The 27,169-nt window shown below is 38.4% G+C and overlaps 1 protein-coding gene across 4 annotated transcripts in view; it reads right to left on the bottom strand.

The window, feature by feature from the left end:
* Window positions 1–27,169, bottom strand: part of ATP10B (ATPase phospholipid transporting 10B (putative)) — a 207,300-nt gene that overhangs the window by 34,617 nt on the left and 145,514 nt on the right. For 3 of the 4 annotated variants that reach the window (XM_061456584.1, XM_061456583.1, XM_061456585.1), the window contains exons 3-6: window positions 20,285–20,430; window positions 17,534–17,827; window positions 16,315–16,509; window positions 3,452–3,656 (exon numbers count right to left, since the gene is read on the bottom strand). In XM_061456584.1, the coding sequence (XP_061312568.1) occupies window positions 3,452–3,656; window positions 16,315–16,509; window positions 17,534–17,808 (675 nt within the window). In that variant the 5' untranslated portion in view covers window positions 17,809–17,827; window positions 20,285–20,430. Of the gene's footprint in view, window positions 1–3,451; window positions 3,657–14,222; window positions 14,305–16,314; window positions 16,510–17,533; window positions 17,828–20,284; window positions 20,431–27,169 lie in introns of those variants that run through there. The other variant, XM_061456586.1, reaches the window with a different exon arrangement.

Here is a 27,169-nt window from a genome sequence, read left to right as displayed (position 1 = left end):
AATAGATGTCACCATCATAGTTGGAAGCTACAGCACTTGCCTTACCAGAGGCAGAGAGAGCTTAGCTCATTTTGCCTGAAGCAAAGCTTCATAGGGGCTGACTAAAGATCTGATATTTTCCTCTCTTGGATTAACAACTGGTTAAATTAAACGCAGAAAATGCTGTGCATTGGACAACACATCACAGATGCCAATTAGTGAAAACATCTGTCTTCATTTAAAGAGAGTGTAACAAATAGTTCAAATTAATTATGAAAGTAAAACAACCTTCAACCAAAAGCAAACTCAAATGAAAATAATTTCAGGATTTAACATAACTTTAAAATATGTTAGAAGAGTTTTATTACTGGTCAGGGTGGTATGATCATAAAATAAGAGCTCACACATTTGAATAAACTATTACATTCCAATAATACTAAAAGCAAGACTAACATCAAACAAAACCCACCCAAAAAACCCAAACAAAAGCAAAAGGGGGAAGGCAGCAGAATAAGACCAAACCACTGGCACAGAAAAAACAAGACAACTTTTCAGGCCAAGTGTTCACTCAAAAAGGGTTTGGAACTGAACTGAGATGTGCAATTTTGCTTGATTTCCCCTGTGTTCAAGGAAACAGGCCTGGGATTTTGACTACATGAAGCAGTCTGGAAAGCAGAGAGATTGAGAGATACTTGACTGACATAAATGGTGTGTTTTTTCTTAAATGAACAAATACAGAGAACTTTTATTTTAGATTAAGAAAATGTAATAAAAACAGGAGGTGAGGAATGTGAAAAAGAATCATTATTACTGCACCATAAAATATTTAAAAAAACTGAAACTCACTTTAATCCAAACTCCTCCCATTAGCAAAGCTGGAAATCAAATCTGCTGTTGTGTCTCCCTACCTTTTCCTACAGCAAGAGGGACTTCTGGAGATTAGATTCCTTTAGAACCTGCAAACCCTGGGAATTCTTCATTGGAATTCACAAAACCTTGCCAGACTGCAGGACAGCCTGGTTGATTCTATGATTCTATATCTTCCATACACTGCCACTCCTCAATTCTCATTTTTTTTTTCCACTGTGTTTTAGTATTTTAATTTTTATTTTATTTTCTCTGTCCTGTTCTTATTTTTTTCACTGAGCAATACATATATATTTAATATTTGTATAATATCTAAGTACAAGCAAGTAGAGAGTTTGATTCAGAAAAGTTAGAGGAAATATAAAAGCTTGATGACTATAATGGTATTTTGTATGCCTTCTGACTCGTGTGGCTGAATGCTGTTCAAGTATCTTTAAAGCGATATTGTTCAGCTCTGGTGAATCTCACTCAACTCAGTGAACTCATCAGGAAAATCAGTATATACTTGATTGTGTTAGAAATACTTGTAAAACAGGAGAACAGGAAGATGCAAAAAGCAATTGGAGGACTCATTATTAATGAAGAAAACTAATAGGCTTCTAGCTAGGATACAGAAGGATAATTTGTCTCCCAATTTTTTTTTTTCTTTTGATGACAATAATTTTGTATTTGAAAATTCAAGAGAAAAAAAAAAAGTATAATCCTTCCTCTCAGTCTTTTTTCAGGTAGGTGAATTCCATATTCCTAAGCATATCCTGAAATAAATAACTAACCCCAGTGCATATGTGTTTCCTTTTCCTCCCTCCCTCCTTAAAGACTCATACTTTATAGACACAATTAATTCTGAGTAATTTACACAGCACATAAGTTGCAGGACCAAACCAACCTCAAAGAACAAGGAAGAAGTTGGCACAATAAAACCTGTAGGTATGATATTTAGGGCATTGGTTTGTTTTTTTTTTTTCAGCCAAGGTATTTCCTACACTAATACATTAAAATGGTAGAGTAACATAGTTGACTATTTAAGCTTTGACCTTCCTGAGCACTGGCTATCACCACGGTCAGAACTGCATTCCACTCTGCCAACGTAACAAAACTTTGTAAGTATAAACACTCCTGGTCATACAGTTTACCTAAATAACAGCTCAAAGTCTAAAGAAAATAACCATGAATAGGTAGTCTGGAGCATGATTTGGCATGGGGGAATTTTCTGATTTAAAGAACGACTTCCTCATATTGGATATGACCAAGGCAAAAGTTTCATTTTGTATAATGGTAGAACATTGTTTTCTCTCGAAGCAAAACCACACAATGCAACATTTTAATTTTTTTTACTGATGAAGCCAGGTTTGTCATCATTACAGGGCACTGGAAAAGGTATGCTTTGTATTGCGGCATTCACCTGAGAAAGTCCATAATTATGCGTACAAAGTAATTTCCACTTGAGCAAAGAGAAACTAAAGCTGGAATCCAGTCCTGACCACAACTGGCCATGGAAATGGTGTACTTTTATTTAATAAATCCAACTGCTCACTGGCAGCTGTGTCCGACCCACCAATAACTCCAAAAGATCTTCCTAATGGCACTGCTACTAATGGATAAAAAATTGAATGTAATTCCTAGAATTAACTGCCAGGTTTTAGGATTTCTTGTCTGCTGGAGTGATTCCAATGGAAGAAAATATTCTTCTTCACATACTACAGCTCCTTAGCCTTGTTCTGTGTTATTTGAAAAACTGCCCTGCTATGTTTGAAAAGATATTTTAAAATGTAACAATTCTAAATTGTATTTTCTTGTTTACTTCAGGTTTGCCAAACATGAGCCAAGAGACTATTCCAGTAAACTGTTTGTAAAAAGGAAATGATACAGCCTGTGGAAAAAAATGTATAGTGGTTTTAAGCATTCAAACTGATGCCTACTAACAATGAAACTGATGTAAAACACATAACTTTCATTTAAGTTTTCACATTTTAACTTACCTTGAGTTCCTATTCAATTACTTACTACACTTCTATAAAAGATCCCATTATATCGTTACAACTTAGTGTGCCTTAGAGCAGTTCCTGGTTGAGCAGTTAGTACATCTACCTGCCTAGCAAACAAACAAGGGTACAGCAGTTGCAACAGAGATGCAAAATCCATGAGGAAGCCTGCTGCCACGTTGGAGGTGGGGGTATGAGCTCTCTTCCAATTTCCATGGAAGAATGATTCACTCAGTAGTAGTGGCTTTGCTGTGGGATGTGCTGTAATAACCTGTGGTGTATGCATGGCTTGTACATAGAAAAGACTTGCTGGTCTCTGGGATGGTGCTAACGTGTGTGGTTTCTTAAGCATCTGCTGATGCAGTTTGCCGCAAAGAACAATTGCAAATTAAAATGAGCTAATCTTCCTATTTATAAAGCCATCCCTGTGCCAGTATAACAAAAATCTTTTAGGACAAACTGCTCCTTTTCATACAGTGCATTAGCTGCAACAGCAAAACCCTGTCATAGCTGTATCAGCACAACCAGCCAGTCAGGACTGCTGCACTTTATGGTTGGAGCTGGTGTGCAGATAAGCCGAGACCAACGCTGCACTACACAGACTGCATTTTCAGCAGACTTACCTGGCTGGAGAAGCCCATCACAACTTGTCGCTGTTTAAGGTTGGTCTCCCCGTCGAGGTTGGCAGTTTCCAAGTGACAGATCCCATTCTGATCAGAGGAGTACAGCAGTAGGATATCAGCTGGGATGGTCTCGTTACACCGCAGCTGCACAAAGTCCCCCACTCGGACATCCTTCCAGCATTTCTCAACATAAGCATGTTCTTCCCTGTTGCATTAAAAACATGAAATAGGTAAACAGTGACGTTAGGCATGCAGGCTTCCTGATTAGTGGGGTTTCAAAAAACAAAAGAAAATAAGGGGGTAGGGTAGAGGTATATTGCTATATTTTGTTTTAAAAGTCACAGCACAACAGCTAGAAATCAATGATTTAAACTCTTTCATTATCACTTCATTCATCACATTCAAATAAAATCTTTACATGGAATAAAAGAAACTACAACAAAAGTTCTCCATTCTAGCATTAGCCCTATAATCTCCAAAGCAAAAGATAGAAAGTCATTCAGACTAAGAAAGGTGTTTTAAAGCTTCTTATTCAAGAAATGTAGACATTTTACCAAAAACCACTGGTTTTGACCAAGTGACTATTTCTCAGATAGTTTTCAACAACACAGATCTTGAAAGAAGCAAACTGATCTCTCAGCTACACTTGCTTCAGGACTTTCAGGAACTCTCTAAAGGTAATTACAAATCTGAGCTTAGCCCACAGAAACAACTTGAAAAGGTAAAACAACATTAACAAATGACCCTTTAGAATTATGCAATAGAGCTCAAGCTTAATGGAAAAGTTAAGGTAAGAAACAAAAAGCTTCTATATTAAATACCCACCCCCCCAACACCAACCAACCAGCCAACCAAACCGCCCCAAGCCAAACAAAGGAGAAAGGAAAAGGAGCTTAAGGGTTTCAAAGACAAGAAATTACTGTTTCATCAAAAAATCAGTGCTCAATGGTTCAGAAAACAGCAAATTTTTTTGATATTATATTTTGAATAGTTTATCCTTCAACTGCTCTTAATCATCCAAGCAAACTAAAAACTGCACAATAAACAGGGGCAACAATAGCCCAGGTCCTCTAATTCTTTGACAAGAAATTATATTTCAGTATGAGTAATTGAATCATCTTATATCTTGCTCCGTAAGAGAAACAAATACTCATGATACTTTACCGGACAGAGAGTAAAAGGCTTTTTGTAATGACTCAGAGTCTCATTTTTGCTTAAGTTTTTAATCATCCTCATCTATTGCCTGAAGAACACTGTCTTTCAATTAAGCATTTGTATCATGAGAAAGGGAGCAGTGATACAGCAGATAAAGAGTTTTTGTGGCAGTTCAAAGCACACATCCAAGCATTGTTCCAGGGTCAGACCAAAGGCTAAAAGGCTCCTTCCTGCTAACCTATTTTCCTGGCCTTCCACAAAGGAGAGCCAGTCATAATGCTGTCAGGCAAACCCTTGCACTTGGCTGATATCCTTATCTGTGAAAGGTGAAACAGCAGCTCCCTGAAAAAGTTATGCACACAGTTAAATTCTGTGCATTTCCCAGTGGCATCCCATTTTTACTCCAAAAAAAAGAAAAAAAGACATTCCCCCCCCCCCCCCCCCCCATTTTAATCCCTTCATTGCTGGACGTGAGGCCCTTACTAAATAATGGTATCATAGCAGTAATTTTTTCTTCTTACATTAATTTTAATTCCTGAATTCTTCATTCTTCTTTCTTTTGTCTGACTACTTATCTGCAGGTCTTTCACTTTTTTGCTCAACAGCAGACATGAAAGGGCACACTGAACAGGTTTGTTGTAAGCAAATTAACGTTGCTGCACATTATAAAACAAAATAAAATCCAGAACAAGTTCTATTTGAAAAGTATTCAAGCTGCTGCATGTTGAGTATTGCTCTACAAAGTAGACACTAATGTTAGTATAGCAAATCAACTAAGTAACTATGAATCCTTCCTGTGTCAAACAATTTCTGGGTAGAACTTCTTAATCTGTTTGTTTAAAACATAAAAGTGAGAGTACAGAAGCAGTTTACAGCAAGAAGATAGCTTGCCTTGCTGTCCTAGACATCTGGATGCTGTGTACAGTTTGCATAAAGTGTTTGCCATAACATCTGCAGGGCAATCCTACCTCACCGTACGTCACCTTTTGCGCAATTCTGAAGTTTATAGAACACACTTCTGATTTTTTTCTGGTGATAAAATGCTATAGAAGGGCCTTGCCCAGCTGGCTCTCTGCCACATCAGCCTGAAGAAACCAGATTAGCAAAAATAATCCACAGAAATCACAGATTTGTGGTAGTTTTCCAATAATTCCCTATGAAACATGCATTACACGTTAAGCTTCAGGTTCTGCCCATTCACTAATTACAAAGGAGACAGTGAGTCAGTAAAGCCAAATGACCTCCTTCAGATCAGAGTAAAAGTTTTACTTAGCACATGCACTAGATTTCAGGAATTACTAGAATCCCAAACCTGCATTCAGGAGAACAGACTGTCGCTCTGTCCCAACAAGCACTGAATTTGGTAAAGAAACACATTTGCTTTTCCTGAAAGAACTATTCAGCTGGAGCTGTAAGATTAACAATTGCCTACAGTACAAAGGTTTTCCACAACTTTGTAGAGAGCTACCAATGGATGAAAGGAAGAAAAATACTTCAGAAGGAACCTGGTGCACGACACAGCAGCACAGACCAAGTTGCCTAAGAAGATTTCTCACATGAAGCAATTTCCTTTCAGTGATTCCTGTAACTGGGAACGCTGCCCGTTTTCTGTTCAGTGATTAAAAGTTCATAGCACAAGCTCCGGCTGCTAAATAAACAGAGGAGCTTCATAAATATAAGGTGATCTGACGAGAAACATACAGAAAGGGCAAACACATTTATCCAGTAAAATAAACAAGATGTGGTGATTTTCAATAGGTGGAAAGTTAATTCTTATAGCACATGGCATCAGGGCTGTGAAGCATCAAAGATATTATCCAAGATAAAAGTTTCTCAGTACCTTTTCTCATTTACCACTCAATTTATCAACAGCACACTTGGAAAGTGTTCCCTTAGTGTCCTGGGATAATGGGTGGCATGAAAATGCCCATCAGAGTACAGTGCTGACAGAAAGAAGCAGTTAGCCTTGAAGAGTTGAAGTCTGCCAGAATTTATTACTGGATTCATCATATCTTACCAGAACGCCTGAGCTAAATGGACTTTACAAAGTAACTTCTGGGAAGAAAGGATCATAAAATGATCCTGCTGTGGTTGGAGATTGTGGGGTAACATGAATAAATTATTGACTTTGTGTCAACAATTTCATTTCACATTCTTGGGTTCAATAAAGAGAAATCTCAAACAAAAACTGGGTCAAAATGGATGGTGAATGGGAGGAAATAATTATTGTTCTGCTCCTTAGAGAGATTAAAGTAATTTTTCATGTGCACCCCACAGCACCTCCATGAGTCCTGGATTGTCTTAGAAAACTTTATAAAAAATAAGGTTCTGAGATTCTCAGTTCTACACTGAAGTACACAGGTGTACTTCACCTATACAGTCTAATTTTGCAAACAGAAAACCTACATAATTTTAGGCTATCAAAAATTACTCCAGCTTTTACATGGAAAAGCCTCACAAAATATTTTCCCCTTTATGTCTGTGACTTCATGGATAGAAGTTAATGCTATAAAACTTTGGAAACCTGACAACAAAGGAGCAGATTTAGGACTTGAGGAAGGCACTAGACTGGAAAGGAACCAATTCTGAAACCTGCCCATAGGTCAAAGTGCAGCACAACCTGGCTGACTATATTCCTAAGCAAGAGGCATTATCTGAGAACAAGAAGATACTATAGAGTAGCTGGGAAGGTTGTTTTTGTGATGTAGACATCAGCCCAGCAGTATCAATGATGTCATTTAGCAGCAGCCAGTCCTGCAACAAGCTCTCATTAGCAAGCAAAGACTATTTAGTCTTTCCCCATAGTCCCAGTCTCTCAGGATTTCAATACTACTTTAAGACAGCAATGAGCATCTTTTAAAGATAATGGGAGTGAAATATTTCTGAAGTCTAATAAAATCCATCTCTAAACCATTTTGGTATTCCAAATTCCTTAACATTAGCAATAGATCCTATCTTTTAATGTACTAAAACTGTCTATAGTATCCTAACAAGGAAGCTATTCTCTCAATAATAAAAACGAATATTCAACCTCTGTAATCAATTCAAGTTTACATGAACTTTAAGTAAGTACCAGAACTTTAAAAATGTATTATACGCCCATATACAAGGTTTGGGATTTCTTTTAACTTGCCTTTTCAAAATCTGTTTCAATTTTATAATGACCTGTACCAAATGAAGAAATAGAAGTTATGGATTATTGTATTGAAGAAAATCCAATATTTTTTTAAAACTGCCTTGATTAAAATATGATTGCTATGTTTTTGTCTGGCACCAGCTGGAATGAACAGGTAATTCTAAGGTCACTTACTTACTGGCTGCTAATCATTAACACTAGTTTCTAAGGACTCCCATTAACTTATCAAGTTTCAGGAAGGCACAGCCTATATCATCTTTTTTTGCTACAATTATCTCCTTACAGGACCATGTAGCTCTTGAGGTAACATGGTAGAAACCTACTCCTCTTTGGGTCTTAATGGTGCTTTAAAAATTCAGACGGTTAGGATGGAACTCAGTTCCATGAGGTCATGACTTTGCAGGCATCTAAGCCAAACCCATAGGTTCTCATTTAGCTGCCCTTTGTCTTTAGTCATTAGCTTCTGCTGCTGTCTGCTAAACCAGAGCACTTTTTCTGTGAAGCAGCATTAAATGCCTTGGCAGGTAATAGATCTCAAAGAAAGCTCTGATAAAGCAATACACAAACCAGTTGTAGCCTTGTAATGTATTTATGGATTTTCTTTCGCAGAGACTGCGGACCCTCACTGCAGCAATACACACTGACCAACTAGAATTTCTAGCTCACTGCTTTTTTGACGTTCAAGTGCTGCTGCCTGGACCAGCTGAGTGTTGAAAACTTGACGTTCTCTTTTGCACTTGGTCAGTAAGACATGTCCCATGTTTTTTCACCACACAATCAGCATGATCACCATAAACTAACTGTCATTTTAATTGTTCTTTCACAGTTTTGGAGCCACTTCTTTCAAGCAGTTGTGCGGTGACATAGCAAACCTGTTTACTGCTGGTTAAGGCCATTATCTCAGCTCACTGGAAGTTTGAAGAATGCCTTACCTTGCACAAGCAGATGGCACTTCAGTAAAACTCATTGTTAATTCAAGTATCCATAGTTAAAGTAGGTACAAAAATTACTTAGTCCTAAAGTATGTACAGGTGACAATGATTGGATCTGTCCTAATAGATGGTGACTTGCAATAACATCATACCGCAGAATAATCCTGCAGTCATTGTAATTTATTCATATTGTTACTTTTATAGAAATAATTAATGTATCAGTTGCTCAAAGTTCATGCTTTGTGGCTGTCACAGGGATGCATCTCAGCCATTCAAGAGCTGGAGATCTTCAGGAGATCTTCAACTTCCAGGTGATGAAATTAATGCACTGTTCAGACAAAGCACCACTGAGGTGTAGAAGCCTTGATACTGCTATGCTCAGGAAAATTTTGCCTGAGGGAAAGTGATGAGACTTGAACTTGGCTACAGGATTTAGGCTTTCTCTTTTTTTTTGGTGTATACAATGAACTCACTGAAACTTCCAGCAGACTCCTAGTCTTTAAAGTTATGCTTTGCTAGAAAACAAAAATAATAAACAGAAAGAAAAGGCTCTGTAACAAGTGAAAACTCAGTGCTGATGAGCAAGGCTTCAGATGAAACATTGGCAACAAAAGTCTTTTTGCTTATTGTGCCCTTGGCAGGATGGTATTTTCCTCTCATCCTGCTTTCTACTCTACAAGCTTTCAGGTTCATCTTGGGTTGAATGAGCTGCATGTATGTCTCTGGGGTCAAGAAAAGCTGTCTTTTTGATTTCACCTCTGAGATTTCACCGCAGCTCAATTCCTTTCTTGCAGGCATGCTCCCTGCTCTTCTTTGCTGTGTTCCAGGGGCCACAGACCTCTGCTGATCACTACGTCTCTGGCCAGTCCCAGTTGCAATCCCATACATAGGGAGCATCCAGGGGAGGTGCAATCTCTTCTCCCTTCAGAAGGTCCAGCTGATCAAAGCAAGTGAATGTTAAAACAGAAGCGCAGCCTTTGTCTTCACTATCCAGTTTCTCTAATTTTAAGAAAATAAAAGGTATACTGTTCATATGGTAACCTGTACACAGCAGATCTCCATTGCTGTCATAGAGATAAATTGCCACACTTAATAACAAAACTTCGATTGACTGCAATGCTTTAATTCTCTTTCAAGTCTAGCTTAAGACAATTCCAGCTTTTCAGCTGTTGGCAGTTCTAACTTCGTGCAACACAGAGATGAGTTCTTTGCATTTCCAGATTACCGCTCTAGGACTAACCGAGTTAGTGTTGATTCAGAAATCTTTAAATGATGTGAAACCTTACACTAAAAGCAGATAAAGAGTCACAGCAAAGGCCATCCCTGAAGTTTCTGTATCACACGTCACCACACCTACAGAGGAGGAGGAGACTGATGCTTTCAGGAACTGCTCGAAAACCACAGGGCCTGAAAGCACTGCAGGAGAACTTTCTACTGAAAGAGTAATCAGGCTGTTTCATTTAGGATGCTTAGTGACCTAACTAGTTATATGACAGCTCTACAGGATGATTCAAAGCACGTAAACTAGGCTTCTCTGAGTAGCTGTCTCAGATATCTGAGTTTAGGTGATTAAAATTAAGTAATGTGAATAATTTAAATAATGTTTTTATGGCTGCTGCTGTCTGATGTACGTGCATTCAGTCAAGTGTGTTGCTGTTCCATCTTGCACTGGGCATAGTCCTTGCATTTGTATCTGAGTGACTATTGAAACTCTGAGGGAAAATAAAGGTTAAACTTTCTAGAAGTGTGAGATTCTGTCTGGAAGCTAAGAAGTTCAACAAAGCCAAGTGCAAGGTCCTACACCTGGGTCAGGGCAATCCCAGGCACAGCTACAGGCTGCGAAGAGAAGAGATTCAGAGCAGCCTTGCAGAGAAGGACTTGGGGGTGTTGGTCAATAAGAAAGATAACATGAGCCAGCAGCTTGTGCTCACAGCCCAGAAAGCCAACCATATCCTGTGCTGCATCAAAAGGAGCGTGAGCAGCAGGTCAAAGGAGGTGATGCTGCCCCTTTACTCTGCTCTCGTGAGACCTCACTTGAAGTATTGAGTACAGTTCTGGTGTCCTCAACATAAAAAGGATGTGGACCTGTTGGAGCAAGTCTAGAGGAGGCCACAAGCATGATCAGGGGATGGAGCACCTCCTGTATGAAGACAGGCTGAGAAAGTTGGGGCTGTTCAGCCTGAAGAAAAGGCTGCGTGGAGACCTCATAGCAGCCTTCCAGTAACTGAAGGGGGCCTATAGAGATGCTGGGGAGGGATTCTTCATTAGGGACTGTAGTGATAGGACAAGGGGTAATGGGTTTAAAATTAAACAGGGGAAGTTCAGGTTAGATATAAGGAAAAAATTCTTTACTATGAGGGTGGTGAGGCACTGGAATGGGTTGCCCAAAGAAGTGATAAATGCTCCATCCCTGGTGGTGTCTAAGGCCAGGTTGAGCAGAGTCTTGGGTGACATGGTCTAGTGTGAAACATCCCTGCCCACGGCAAGGGAGTTGGAACTAGATGATCCTAAGGTCCTTTCCAACCCTAACCATTCTACAATTCTACAATTTATAAACAGTTATAGCTTAATCCTAGGGGTATATCAGATCCTGGCCATACATTAATTACATATCAAGTAGTTCCTTGACAATTATGTCAAGAAAATGAAATAATAGCTTTTAGTAACTGTGGGGTTGACATTCACTTACGGCTTACTTACAGTTAGTGCTGGCCCACGTTGTTAGTAAGTCAATGACAAACCAGGGAGAGTTCAGAGAAAAGTAACCACAGTAGGTTTGGAGGGATTGACTGACAAGAAAGATGAAGAGAGTGATCTATACACCGATCTCGACTACAAGGTGGCTGGGCATAGCAAAATGAACATGTGAAACATCACACATAATTTAAGATTATAATTAAATGTTCTGGATGAAGAATAACTGATTAAGTTTGCATGAAACCAGGTGATCTCAGGAATTAAAATGCAATTAAAGAGGTATAATAAAGCAGAACATCATAGAAAATGCTTTGACAATTTTGTAGTAATGGAAACTGACTTGCTTGTAAAAATTTGAAAGCAGACAAAGCATACTTTGAAGAACATCAGGAGAAAGAAGGCAATTAAACATAGGTCTGTGCCATCTGCAACTGAATCTTTTGTTCTCTTCTTTTGGTGTTGAGTGATTCCTTCTGACAGCACAACAGTTGGTATGCAATTATTTTGATTCCAGAACTTTTGGTTCAGAAATTGAAACCTCCACAATCAAATATTAGATCTAAGTTATTGCATCTCCCCAAGACACTTCAATTACTATTAATTGTCTCCCATTTTCTCAATTAAATGTTCTTTAAATACTGCTTGAAGTGTCTTTTTCTTCATTTGGCTAGCAGACTAGATTTCCCATTCCAGCTGATCCTTGTGAAGAGAAAATGAGAAGAAATGTGTTTACAGGGCAGCCTACTTAAATTAAATTTCCCCTGTTCTGTGTTGAAAGAAGGCAAGTTACTTCATTTCCCCTAGTCTTCAAGAAAGTTTTAGATGACATTCAGCATTTGGTAAAGATTGTTCTGCCTTTGTATCTAATTGGGGATTTTTTGAACAGGAACCAGAGTTCTTGTTACTGAAATCTGAAATACCCTATACTCTCCAAGATTAACTCTTAAATTCGAAGTAATATTTCATCTTAGAATGGAAGATCAGTTGCTTTATTAAAAATAATATTTTGCTGCCACAAGACTTACAAAGCTTTCTGTGTTTTTTAAAAGGACTTTCACCTATGTTAAAAAATTACCTACAGAAGATGACTCATAAGGAAGAAAACTGGAAGACATTATGCTCTTCCATGACTTTGCAGGCAGCAAGAAGAACAAGAAATATCAGCTTCCCAAAGCGCTATAGAAGCCTGATTAAAATTATTCATGATATAATAAGCTGTAGCTACTGATCTGATGGCAATTATAATTACCAATGATTTTTCCAGACAGGGTGAATGCTATAGTCTGAAGCCCTCCTCATTTTCCTTTCCTTACATCATGGTTTTGGGCAATAAAACCTTAGTGATAGACAAGATTCTAGGCAACACTTATTCATAGATCAAAGTCTCTTTTATGGGATGGGATAATCAATTTTAAGAGAGGTCCATGTCAAGTTTTAGGTACTCATGACTATAATTTGAATTTGGACCTGTACATATATTATAATTCCATTATGGACATTTTTCTCATATACTAAACAGGTCTTATTGTATTTCCCAATTCTCGTGTTCCCATGATAAAAGGCTTTCAGATAATTTCTATTTAACATGGTTGCCTTACCTAAAGCAATGATTTCTATGCAGATTCATTCAGTAGTACCTACTGCACCACCTATTCTCTTTCATACTGGTTTTAACAAGTGTTAAGAAATAATCCATTGCTTCACGTGCTAATGCAATATTGAAAAGATTAAAAAAATCCAAGTAGATTGCAATCTCAGAGGTAGGCAGAAGAGGCAATTTAGCCACCCCACCCAAAGAGCTACAATTATTGACAGTCTTCATGGTGGAAGAGAATAAATCTTAAAGCAACAATATATAGAAACTTGTAAAATGTCTGTTTTTTTGGACAAGTTGGCAAGGAGAGCAGTGAGGTTTTGTTTCTGGCAAGTCATTATCTATATGTAGGGATAAGTTTAGTCCCCTGACAAGCAAATCCATTGTTTTCCTATTTAACCAGCAGGATATAAAAATAAAAATCTGACAAACACATACAAGAGAAACAAACAGAAATGACAGTGCTGTGTGATAAAAGCCAGAGTTCTGAAAGATCTTGCTTGTGAAACTGTACATTATATAAATCACTATTGATTAATTTGACGTATGACAGGCAGCATTCACAGAAATGGAAAGTTTTGCTCTTCTGACTCTGAGACGTGAGATTTTAACAGGAAGAAGCAATTTTCCACTTTGCTGAGAGAACGGTTTTGATACAATTTTCTTTGTATGAAAACATAATTTTCAAAATTCTAAAACTCTTAAAAGCAAGAAGAGGTCATGAGACATGTTGAAGTAGTGAGCATGTGTGGATACCTGTAGTTAATTCACTTAGAGATGACTGAGCAGACACATATATTACTATCTCCCATTTTTAAACAGTATTTTTACAGTTTTATTTTAATAAAACCTAGTAAAAGAAATACAACTGAGAAGAGAGTACAGTGTAGAGAATAAAACTAAACATAGTTCAAAGGGTTAGGGTTTTAAGAGGTTTTCTTTTGTATCTAAGAATGCAAACAGGTCTCACAACAGCATCTGTTTTCACTCTGTGTTTAAAAGGCCATAGCCACACCAATAACATAAAACTCAAATTTACCTTCCCAGTCTGAAAATGAGGTTTAAACCAAAAAAGAAACATCTTTCCCTGTATCAGAACAAATACCAGGTGAAATATAGTCCTTAGGATTTTTCCCTATTTTACTTAATCACTGTGACTTTCCTGCAGTTATTTATTAATTTTTATAAATAAAGCCTCACCATTTCTAAGAGATCTGAAGACAACTTTTTTGGAAATAAAAGCTGTATAAAACTCACCTGCTGTAGATGTAGCATCCCATGTAATTGATTTCTTTGTCTAATTTATACCGCCGGAAGTCCTCCCAAGCATCTTTAATGGCTGTCATGGCCATTATAACACAAATTGGGATCATAGAAACTTCTGGTTGGAAAGCATTCACGATGGGCACAAAATTCAGCAGTGCAATGACCACAAAATAAATATTAGCAAAGCGGTGAAACTGCTCATAGATATTTTTAGGGAGGAAAGTCAAGATGGTATATTTTGTAGTCTTAATTTTATTGGAGTCATAGTATCTGTTTGGATTTTCCTTCCACTTCTTACTGCCAAAGCTCAAGTTGGAGATGATCACTCGTTTATTTTCATTTTTCTTCTTTCTTTTCTTTAGTTTTCCTCTCTTCTCCAGCTCTTCATTCTGGATTTCAGTGTCTGGAGTACCACACTGGCAGCAGGTTTCCTTGAAAAAATGTTTTTTCCATATCATTCTAGAGAAGCAGCCTGGAACACTTTTCCTTGACATCTTGTTTTCCTCTCAAAATGTAGCCTCAAGTTGAAATCCAACGAAGTTATAAGAGTTCAATAATCCAAACAAACTCCCGAGTCGTAGAGAAAAGAGTCGAGGTGTCTGAATCCCAGGACTGCCTCTCCTTCCACCCCAGCCTCCACCTGCCTAGGGACAGGTATTATCCTGACTCAGCTGCGCCAGGTCCTAGAGCCTGCTGAGGAGGCTGCACCTTTCATATGACAAAAGCATCCTGAATGTTTTGTTATTCCTGTTAGCATACACCTGGAGGCCCTGTTCAGAGCACTTCCCTGGCACTGACTATCTGCTCACATGAAGTGTCTCTGTTTTAACACAGAGCAGCGACAAAGCTGAGAGCACACTCACGATTTTCACGGTTCACTCCACGAATTTCAGAATCATTTTATAAGCTTGGGTGTTGCCAGGAAGTTCAAAGGTAATAGGCAGAGCTGTGTGTCCCAGGAGTCAACAGATAGCTGCTGTAAGTCTCAATGCTGACACTATTTCTCTCTTTTACTTCCTCTATCTGCTGTTTCTTTTCATGACCATAAAATGGATTATTAAATAAACAAACCTATGATATGGTAGTTGCGGGAATTATACATAAACATAGGCAATTGAAGGGCAGTCTACCCAGATTTCCCCTCAGCCTGATTTTGATAGACCTCCTGCTTCTGGACACCTAAAGCGTCCCTCTCTTGCCCAGTCACCCCTTCCAGCCTCTCATTTCTTCTTCCCCATTGGTCCCTGTGCCTCTGACACGTAAGTATGCTAGCACAAATGAGGGCTAGTTTCTATGAAAGCTAATGAGATGTGTGCAAATCACAGTAATTTTTTCTCTATGACCTGGGCTTAAGGAAAGGAGAAAAAAGGAAGAGATCCAAACATTTAAACTTCTTCTAAATGAAAACTCCTAGCTATTTCATTGTATAGTGACAAGCTAGGTACTCTCAAGTCAAGTTAGTACTTGGACAAGAAACTATGATGAAATAAAAATGTTGCAATAAGAATTGCACATGAAAATATTTCTTCCTTCTGAGTCAGTACTGAGCAAACATTGCAGCTTACTGCAGGTGTTGTACCATCTCCAAAGTGAAACTGTGCTGTATTGATCACCTGTGGTTACTACAAGTCCTATACATTGGTTTTTAGTTTCTGGTTATGCTTAGATGTAGTTTATTATTAATTTTTGTATTAATGGTTTTAGTGTCAAAGTTCAGAAAGACATTGCTCCAATTTGTTAAACAGCCCCAGTAATCCTTTCCAGACTTGGATACATTTCATTTTCCCTCCAGATTCTTCTGCTACCTGGGGAGGATGTTGTGTGTGTTGGCAAGCTGGTTTGGAAACTTGGAATGAAAACTTGTATATCAGCACCCACTGTTGTGATATGAAACAAAACTTCAGTGATCTCAGGATGACTTAAGTGAGAGAAATAAGGCATTTCTAAAGGCAGAACAAAACTCTTTTATAACAGCTTTTCCAAACTTACTATACTCCAAAGGAAGGAGGGAATTGTACAAAATCAGATGAGCAGTTTCTACCACATCAAACACAGGGAAAAATAATCGGTTTAGTTTACTTACTTGTCATATACCCTGGTTTTAGAGGAGTTTATTGTCTTATCAAATTGGTATTTTCTGTAGTCTTCTACAGCATCTTTAATCATACTGGCAAGCAGCACTACAATCAGAGGCACCATGGTAATCTCCCTATGGAAGACTTCTACTTGTGGGAACCAGTTCAAGACCACCAGAAAGAAGAAATAAAGATTACCCAGCCTGAAAAGGTATAAAATAAATTAAAAGTAGTCAGAAATTAGAATGTGTCCTTTTCTTAATGAACACCCCCTATTTTGTGTCAAAGGAACATTAATCTTTTCACTCCTTTACCCTCCCCTCTTCCTTTCCCAGAATGAATTAATCAGGTGCTTAACTGAGATGCTAATTTTTTCTTTAGAACAGCCTGTGATGTACATTTTAATAATGTTACAGCTACCCTCAATTTTTCCACTTATTATGAATACCTTTTTCCACTAGGACCTGAAACTTCTTTAATGATCCCCCATTGCCCGAGTCCTGAAAATAAGCACAAAATCAAACAAAAGCCTCCAAAACCTTCAAAACCCCAAAACCAGTGTGTAACAGAATGGGTGTAAAAACCCACATATTCAGAATGGAAGGATCCATAAAGTGTTCCACTGGTGGAAGATCAAACTATAAATGTGTAAATCTAACATACAATGAAAATTTCAAAGCTAGAGATGTATATACAACTTTCATTTATATTTATTATAATGATATTTCCATGAGCATCTTCTTGACACAATTTCTTATGCTGGGCACATAATTTCAAACCCACACTTGGAAAGAAACCTGACCTAGCATTTGCATATACATGTATACTGTTTATAAGCTGGTAAACAAAGTCCCTTGCCTTTGAAATCTACAGAATTTCATAGGTGTCTCAACACATCCAATGAATGTTTTTACATCTCCTTAAAAAGTAAAGATTTATGCAAGAAAGAAACAGATGGATTTTGAAATAAAAAAGCTTGAAATTTTTACACAGAAAACTGTTCCAGCACGCAAACAGGAAGCTGGCCATGACACTGGTTAAGTGCACCCAGTGTTTACTTGCTTTAAACATTTCAGTGTGTATTAAGGGACATTTGGTTACAAATAATCATCACTAGATTTTAGTAATGTGACAACTACAAAAAGCAGCCCTCCTCTATCATTCTCACATATCATTGTCTCAACGACAGCTCTTAAACCTCATGTATCACTGAATTATGTTTTTTACCTGTGAAGCTGCTCAAAAAGATTTTTGGGCAAAAAAGTGAACCATGTGTATTTTGTGGTCTGTATCCTGTTTCCCGAATAAAATGAAGAAGCTTGTTTCCAGTCTTCCCACTCTCTTTCATTGTCAGGTAACACAATCCTCCATTTGTTTAAGTTGAGTTTTGGTTTGTCTCTGACAGAAGACAGCAGTGGTGTTGATTCTGAGGGAGTCTGGGAGGAACTCTGAGCTCCTAGTCGCTGCCAGCGGTACAAAGCAGAGTCCACAGACAAAGCCATTCACAGCAGGGATGTCAGTCTGAAAGACAAATGCATGACAAGAAATAAACCCCAATTCCATTCTGGTAGTAAATTCCCTTCATGTCTTGCTAGCAGAGATTTAAAGCAGCAAACAATACTCAGTGCATTGCATGTTCAGTCTTTGATATCAGCACTACCTTCAGAGAATGCACAGAATAAAGATAAAACAAAATCTTCAATATGGAAATAGCTATTTATACCTTGGGAGGGGGTGGAAACCCCAGATCTATTTTGTGTGCGTTATAACAGCAAACTACCATAGATAAAGCCAATTTAACAGAGGTGAGCTGGCTTTTCCATCACAAAGTCTGTATCATTTCCTTCAGTCATAAACTGCTACCAAACCTATTCAGGTATTTTTCCTCAAATGTCTGGCTTTCTTACAATACTTTTTCTATTCACACTTACTTACAGAAGGACTGATTCATGTGTCTAATCTTAAAAGCTCAGATAATAAAGAGCCACAGCATCAGCTTAATCTCATTTACACTCACATAATAGTTTTCCAGAGTCTCTGTAGAAACATATTTTGAACAGAAAATGCCAGCCAGCACTAAAACAATTTGTGTTTTATTGGTCGGAGAGATAAAGGAATTAAATCTCCCAGTGCTAATCCTATTATCATTGAACACTTGTGTTTTGATTTGTTCATATATCCGCAACTGCAATTGCGATCCAGTGTGCAGAGCACTCAAGCTTCAGCAGCACAGGTACATACTGTTATGCTCAATCTAAACACAAGTAAAATCTCAAACCAACAGCAGGAGTCTGGGGACTGGAAGTTGCTTTACAGTGATGAGGCACTAAATGTGGAAAAGCAAATAGGAAAAGTTACTGGCCTTAAGCAACTTCAAGGTTTCACAAAACAATGTGTGAACTGAACCCACCTCTCTTAGACTTGAAATACAAGAGGGGAAAAAAATGAAACTTGGACAATTGCCATTTAGATCAAGTCACTTAAGAACGGGTTTAAACTTTATTTAATAGCAGCAGAATTTGAAGCAGACTGAGAATATCTGTCTGTGTTTGTATCAGTCTAAAGAAACACATTTCAAATGCATTAAACCTTTGAAACTGTTTATAACAGCAAGTCCTTTGCTTCTCCAGCTTCCTCTTTCAAAAAGCCCACTTTTTACTGCATACAATATATGACTTCCTCTGGAAAAAAAAACCATATTCATATTTAAAATATGTACATGCTTGAGCTTGGAAGGGGGAAAAAACATTTGAAGTGTGTTGTTTCATCAGCAAACAAGAATTGCTTACACACTATTATTCACTAGCTGCTCAAAAACCTTTAATTCAGAGTTCAGGTTGCTCAGCAGTGCATGGGGAACCTCTACAGTATTGGGAATGGCTGGCAATGAAAAGACAGAAGATGCAAATACACATTATTTTTGATCAATAAGAATAAAAAGAAGCCTAAACTTGCCATCAATGTTAGGAGACGACCTAGCAGGAAAGAAGAAAGTACTCAAAGATATGTCCTTCTGAGAAATGATATTTTTCTATAATACAGCTAACTGCTTACATGAATTTGCTAACTTACTGGCACTTTGATGTGTTATGACAGTTACTTTCTGTAAGGTAGGTAATCCATGAAAATATTGCATTCCTCTGGCAATGTATCTAACACATCTGTCCCAGATCTTTCTAAAAGAGCTTCATAAAATCCCTTTTCTGCAATTCTAATATATTTTACATATGTACACCCATTTGACTTGTACTTTTACAGAGATATCATTGAAAGAACCAATAAGTGTGGTTTTCTTCAACACACATTTACTAAAGTGATTGATTTTCTTCCATCTGGCATGTTTGGGATTTGCCATATATTCCACTTCAGCACAGATGAGGTCAGAAATGACAGAGAAGCGTCAGCCATGGTTGCAGAAAGTTGCATTATGCTCATTTACCCTCTAACTGCTTGAGGTGCAATATGAGGAGAAATACAAGGAAAGCCTGTGTCTGTGCTTAAGCTGTCAGACTTGGAAAGTAAGGGACAAAAAGAACTCCTCTACGTCCTTAAAATCATAAAACTTAATAAGTGTGAGGAAGTCTGGAGAAATTATTCATGTAAGTCATAAGAGGAATATCCATTACAATTTCCTTCTATTGCTATATAATCATGGCAGCAGTAGAAGGTTTTAGTGTCTCATTGTCCAGTCTTTTGTGAAGTCATAGTAAATTAATGCTATAACTATCATTCCAACAGAGTTGTAACAACTGTGTAAAAAGCCTCAGTTTCAAGAAACTATTTTCCCTCTTTCTTTCTATTCTATTATTCATGGATGTGCTGTGGGTAGGTCTCAACAAGGCAGACACATTTTTCTCACACAGTTTTAGAGAGAGACAAAATTGGGCAATCTAACCTAGGACCAGTTGTGTGAATGCCACTCAAGTTTCCCACAATCACAATCATATATTAATTACATGAATTATAATTAATCATTACTTATCTTATTCTTCCTTTTAGGAAAGGAACTCCTTCCCTCATTCAAGACTTTAGTCACTCTTCTCTGACCTTCCAGGGGAGCTACCACTGTCTCAAGAGACAGGCAAGAAGCTAAAACATGTCTCGGTATCTAAATCCCTGAACTACTTGGGCCCACTGTAGGAGAGGATCTGGTTCGAGACCATCTTAAAAACCTGAATGTGCACAAGTCTGTGGGACCTGATGAGATCCATCCACAGGTCCTTAAGGAGCTGGCAAATGAAGTTGCAAAGCCACTGGCCATTGTATCTGAACAATCATGGCAGTCAGGTGAAGTTCCCGATGACTGGAAAAAAGGAAATATAACCCCCATTTTCAAGAAGGGGAAAATGGATGACCCGGGGAATTACAGACCAGGCAGTCTCACCTCTGTGCCTGGCAAAATCTTGGAGCAGATTCTCCTGGAAGACATGCTAAGGCACATGAAAAACAACAAGGTGCTTGGTGACAGCCAGCATGGCTTCACTAAGGGGAAATCCTGCCTCACCAATTAGGTGGCCTTCTATGATGGGGCTACAGAACTGATGGACAGGGGTAGAGCAGTTGATGTCATCTACCTGGACTTGTGCAAAGCATTCGACACTGTCCCACACGACATCCTTGTCTCTAAATTGGAGCGACATCAATTTGATGGATGGACCACTCGGTGGATAAAGAACTGGCTGGATGGCCGCACACAAAGAGTTGTGGTCAATGGCTCAATGTCTGGCTGGAGACCAGTAACGAGTGGGGTCCCTCAGGGATCAGTTTTGGGACCAATCTTGTTCAACATCTTCGTCGCTCACATGGACAGTAGGATTGAGTGTGCCCTCAGCTAGTTTTCCGATGACACCAAGCTGTGTGGTTCGGTTGATACGCTGGAGGGAAGGAATGCCATCCAGAGGGACCTCGACACGCTTGTGAGGTGGGCTGATGCCAACCTTATGAAGTTTAACCATGCCAAGTGCAAGGTCCTACACCTGGGTTGGAACAATCCCAGGCACAGCTACAGGTTGGGCAGAGAAGAGATTCAGAGCAGCTCTGAGGAGAAGGACTTGGGGGTGTTGGTTGATGAGAAAATGAACATGAGCCGGCTTCAGTGTGCGCTTGCAGCCCAGAAAGCCAGCCGTATCCTGGGCTGCATCAAAAGGAGCATGAACAGCAGGTCAAAGGAGGTGATCCTGCCCCTCTACTCTGCGCTCATGAGACCTCACCTGCAGTATTGTGTGCAGTTCTGGTGTCCTCAACATAAAAAGGACACGGAACTGTTGGAGCAAGTCCAGAGGAGGCCACGAGGATGATCAGGGGACTGGAGCACCTCCTGTATGAAGACAGGCTGAGAAAGTTGGGGCTGTTCAGCCTGGAGAAGAGAAGGCTGCGTGGAGACCTCATAGCAGCCTTCCAGTATCTGAAGGGGGCCTATAGGGATGCTGGGGAGGGATTCTTCATTAGGGACTGTAGTGATAGGACAAGGGGTAATGGGTTAAAACTTAAACAGGGGAAGTTTAGATTGTATACAAGGAGGAAATTCTTTCCTGTTAGGGTGGTGAGGCCCTGGAATGGGTTGGCCAGGGAAGTTGGTAATGCTCCATCCGTTGCAGTGCTCAAGGCCGGGTTGGACAGAGCCTTGGGTGAGATGGTTTAGTGTGAGGTGTCCCTGCCCATGGCAGGGGGTTGGAACTAGATGATCATAAGTTCCTTTCCAACCCTAACTATTCTATGATTCTAACTTCTACATTTGGAAGAAAGAGAAGCAACACATAAGCAATTAAACTAATATGTATTTAAAGTAAAGGTACAGAAATGTGTCAGCTAAAAACCCAGTTACAGTAAAACGTGAGATGAAAAACGTGTAAGCTGGTGTTAGCGCAGGAGGTTAGATGCAGTAGTCACATTATTTCACAAGCTTCTACCAATATTTTGGAAATGTGAAGGAATAACCAAAGCTCAAAACCACTTGTACCTCACCCATAAAATTATGGAAAAACATATGTCCAAGAAATTTTCAGGACTTCTGTTTTTTGATGAAAGAGCGAACAACACACTGTAAGTTAAAATGGCATCATTCACACTGTCATAAGGAAGGTCTTGGAAGATCAGAATTTCTTTATAACAAAAGGAAGACTGACATGCTCTTTCTGTAGAGTCTGGGATGCATCAGGCAATTCAGAGGGAGAACATCATTAAACACTTATTTCTTTTCCATTTGCATATGAATTAAAATATCCAACTTCTATTAACTGAAAAGAGTGCATCCTGCTATTCTTGGAAAATGTGTACATTTTGCCTAACAGTTTTGTAATAGTACTCTGAAAAATTGTTTGTGAAAAGCTATTTACTACCCTGTTTCAGAGATGATTTTGCATATGCAATAAACACAATAGGAATGTATTTATTGCAACAAGCAGCCATTAATTATATCTTACAGAACCTAAGGTCACCATTTCTGTTTTGAAAGCCTCATTTTTTTTCTTCTTGTTGCATTTAATCAATGGATGAAACTGTCACCACTGTTAAGGTTAGTGCTACATCTGCCCTAAACATCTTCTCCGAAGCCAAAGCACGCTCAAGATTTAGCAGACCCTGTGGTAAGCTTTCACAGGTAGCCCTTGCCTGTATCCATAACATAAGGGCATCCAGAGGATGTGAACATATTTGGGAACTAGAGAGAAACAGGATGATGATTTATTCCTTCTGTTGAGAGAACTGCTGAAAGACAGAAACAGAAGAAATGATGCCAAGTCCTTTCCAAGTGTGGATTTCAACATGTTTGGGTGGTTCAGCTAATCAGAGATGAATTACTGTATAATAATCTGTCTCAAGACCTCTCAGACAGGCCTATGCTTGTTTTTTTATTTTTTTTTAATCTCATAACATAGTGGGAATATGTAGACATTCTTATACAATGGTGACGTTTTTGGCAAGAGACATACCTTAAATAAGAAACAAACCAGAAGCAAGATAGCATTATAAGACCTAGCATGCACTTGATACAATTTGGAGCATTCTCAATATCCGAGTGCTCAATTGAGAACTTCTATTTGTGAGCACTGGAATTGCAAGCCAACTAAAGTATTTGGGAAATGTTTCCCTTTATTGGAAAAGGAATACCCGATGATGGTGTTTTCCTTTTTCATACTTGTGTTGACAATGGGAAGAGCCCCTCTCAGTTTTTCATAGCTAGTCTATATGATTAGCATCCTGCTTGTGACTGCTTAATCTCATCCAACATTAAAGAAAACTTTCCCATTTTAAGATAGAAACAGGCTGCATTAGAGACCCCTGCCAGTGCTATTAACAAGGAAGGATCAGTTGTGAGACATACAAGTATTCTTTTTAAATATTATCTCTCTTTTGAAGCGTCTTGTATTAAGAAATGGTATTGCTGATTGAAAGAGAAAGCTCATCAGAAAGTCAGAAATAAGAAAACAACTTTTTCTCTTTTGAGGTTGCTTCATTCTTGCCAAATGACAGACTCAGCTGCTGATCTCTGCAGCCCAGACTTCAGAAGCTGGAGAGGAATCCCATCTCTCTTGCATATGCACAAAACCTTTTACACAATCATGCCTCATGTGCAAGGAGATGGTAGTTCCACATTAAAAAGAAAACAATCCTGCTCATATGCATATGCAAAAACAGCTTAAGAAACCAGCAATACAAAGCTGCAACTTTCAGAGCTATGAAGGAAAGACAACGTCTATACCTCCTTTTCAAATTTAGTTGAGTATGTCTGAAAATCTGACTTTAGGGCAAAATTTCAGACAGGGTGGAGCTTATTTTTGAGAATCAGTACTGTGAGAAAATGCAGAGGTAGCACTTAAATGCAGACGCATGCATTATCAAGAGCTGCAACTAAGAAAGCGTCCTTCCAAGTTTTCACCTGATATTTTCATTTTGACATTTCCTGTAAGGCAAGAAGACATTAAATAACACAAGTCCCTCCAGTTCTGAATTTCATTACTCCAAAAATTCTATTATATTTCATAATTAAAAGAAGCAGCAATTTTTCTTCTTGATGTCTTATATGGATGATATGGCATCTATTCAAAAGAGTCATTCAGGGGAACGTTTGTCTGGGGAGATAAACATTACCAAGTGAGTTGAGCATTGTAGAAATCTCAGCCATGAACTTCTTTATCTGCTTTGCAATTTTCTGCTAGGAAGCTCTTTCATTTTTTGGTAATGCTATTTAAAAATACCTCCTCAGTGACATCAGTTCAGAAAAAAGGCCCCACTTTGTGGTTAAGACTAATGGAAAAAGGAAAGGAGATTGGGAAGAATGAGGAAGGTGATTACAATAATTAGCAGGATACAGAACACAGCTAAAATTACGCTGTAATGTTTCATATTAGAGAAATAATACCTTCAGGATGAAAGTTGCTAGAAATTAAGAGCTCCAAAGAACTGTTTAATTCAACAATAAAGCTGGTCATTGCAGACTGCTGTCTTTCAGCTGACAAGAGAAATGTATTATGGATTGACAATTACATAACGTTTTTGAGTGCAAGTTTGTGTTTGTGTGGGATAAACAGAAAAGAGCTTTTCATAAAACTAATGTGTCATTAGACCACAAGATATTCTATTATTATATTAGATTGACACATTTTTCATGTCTCAACTAGATTCTCTTTCTTTGTGGAATAAATCCAAAAATCTTACAATAATAGGTTCATTATAAGACTCTGCTGAGGACAGACTAGATTTCAGTGCCTATGCACAACTTTCCTTTAGCTTGAGCAGTGCATAGGCATGTTCAGGCAGCACAATTTTCTGCAGGGCTGCAGCTGTGTTATTGAGACTGGTTTCTGAATAGACGTGCTCTCAGCATGTGCTAACGTACAGGTCACACAGACCAGGAGGATTATTAGATATTATTCAAGAAGGAAGTTTTCAACTTGCAAGCAGCAATGTTGGATGCTGTGTTTAGCTTCATTCTGTGAATAAGGAGCTTTCTCTGGTCTCCTGTATTACACTCTCATTTAATTGAGTTAGACTAAAATTATCTGTCTAGATGCAGTGAGTTTCATTGCTGCCAACATGACCAAATACTACAGTGATCTATTCTTACTACATTTGGGCCCACTGACTTTTCACAAATGCAGGCAGAGGTACCTTATACATCTTTACTACCTTCCAACACAGTAATGACATTTGCCCTGCTCACACCTTCAGCTGAGGAGACATTGGGAAGATACACTTGCCCAGAGCTTTTACAAAGTCCCAAATAGCAAGAAGCTAGGTCTTTTTCATGACTGACTCAATCTTGAGGTTTCTTTTACAAGTTAGTGCCCAGACACAGCCAGTGAATTCCACTATATATCCTGAAAATATTTTACATGCATATATCTTGTCAAATAAGTAAACAGTTCCAGACACCAGTCTTCAGTGTTCAGGCATTACAGAAGTGTGGCCATTATAAGAAATAGTTGAAACTACACATCTTGCCATGTATGTAGTTTTGAGGATGCCCAGGGTACTGTTCTAAATACAGATGTTTTCTGAAATCAGGCCTTTATTACTCTTATCCAGGAAGTACAAGAGCCATAATATAGAAATTCCTACTCATACGTACAGTTCCTTTTAAATAATATATATTAAAAAAAACTAATCTATGCCACATGAACATACACTGGCCTAAATAAAAGTGTATACAACAGTTACATGCCTCTATCACTGGCCTTCGGAAGCAGCCTCCGCATAGGCTCTTACATATAGGTAAACACTAAATTCTTTGTTCATAGAAGAAAAGGTAATTCCTAAAGTTCATAAAGAACAAATAAAATTAAAAACGTTAGAGACCTACCTCCTTTGTGAAATCTAGAAAGCTACATCTCCATTCTTTCTGTAACCTGGTTGTTAGAAAAGGAAACATGGATAAGGAGATTAAAAGATGCATATGCTACACTGTCTCTCTCTCATCCATTTGTCATGTCATGTATCTCCAGCTCACCTCTACTTCTTGGTATACAGGAAGTTCTGCATCTGATGTCTCTGCCTTGTTTATCTATAAAAATACATAAGACACCAGTAATCAGGGAAAGGAGCAGTAACCTGCATTATCACGGCTTTACAATAGTGGCATCTCCCCATGGGGGGTGGGGGGGGGGAAGTCCATCTTTAAGGATTTTAAAAGCATTAAAGAATTTTGAGCCAAATTATTCAATTTCTTGTCAGGCCCAAATCAGTCAGTCTAAAACCAGCAGCGGAGTAACAGACTGCAATAAGCCCTCCAAAATTAAGCATGACTATAGAAACTCTGCTTGAGCAAAGTAACTTCCCAATACACACACAGCCCAGGTGGCAATCAACATCCATTTGCTAAGCCATCTCCACCCAGATCCTCGAGAACTCAAGAGTCACAGTACTGGAAGCTCATTTAATCAGAAAAGGTTTACTCGGTAACCTGCAAATATACGCATCCAGCTTGTTATCTATGTTCAGGTGGAAGAAAAGAAGCTTTTTGCACAGCTGTATCTTGTTACTCCGACTGTATCATGAGGAGCATTCTCATTGCTGCAGGTTGGAGAGATTTTCCCTTGTGCTCTCATCTGCCTATTCAGAAATCTTTTGAGTTTGTTATTGCAAAAGAGACTAATATCTGTTTCAATCCAATCCTGAAGCTCTCTGACTGGTCCTGCAAACTACTTAATTAGAAGACCATGCAGTTCAAACTCCAGCAATGGCAGAATTTAGTTGCATTTTAGCCTAGAAATGAGGACACTCAAATTAGAGCAATTGTCTAAATAATAATTTTTTTTTGTTTGTTCCATTTAATATTCAAAATCAAAGTGAAGAGGCCTTTAAAAGACAATCTAATATTTATAGCGTGTATGATTATAAAGCACTTATGATCAAAATTATGTTGCA

This window comes from Pezoporus flaviventris, unplaced genomic scaffold, assembly GCF_033815535.1.
Source record: "Pezoporus flaviventris isolate CSIRO_AGI_PZ_B2104156 unplaced genomic scaffold, CSIRO_AGI_Pfla_v1 ptg000023l, whole genome shotgun sequence".
In the NCBI taxonomy this organism is placed as follows: domain Eukaryota; kingdom Metazoa; phylum Chordata; class Aves; order Psittaciformes; family Psittacidae; genus Pezoporus; species Pezoporus flaviventris.
The sequence above is the reverse complement of the archived record's forward strand: the minus strand, read 5'-3'. Positions and strand labels throughout refer to the sequence as shown.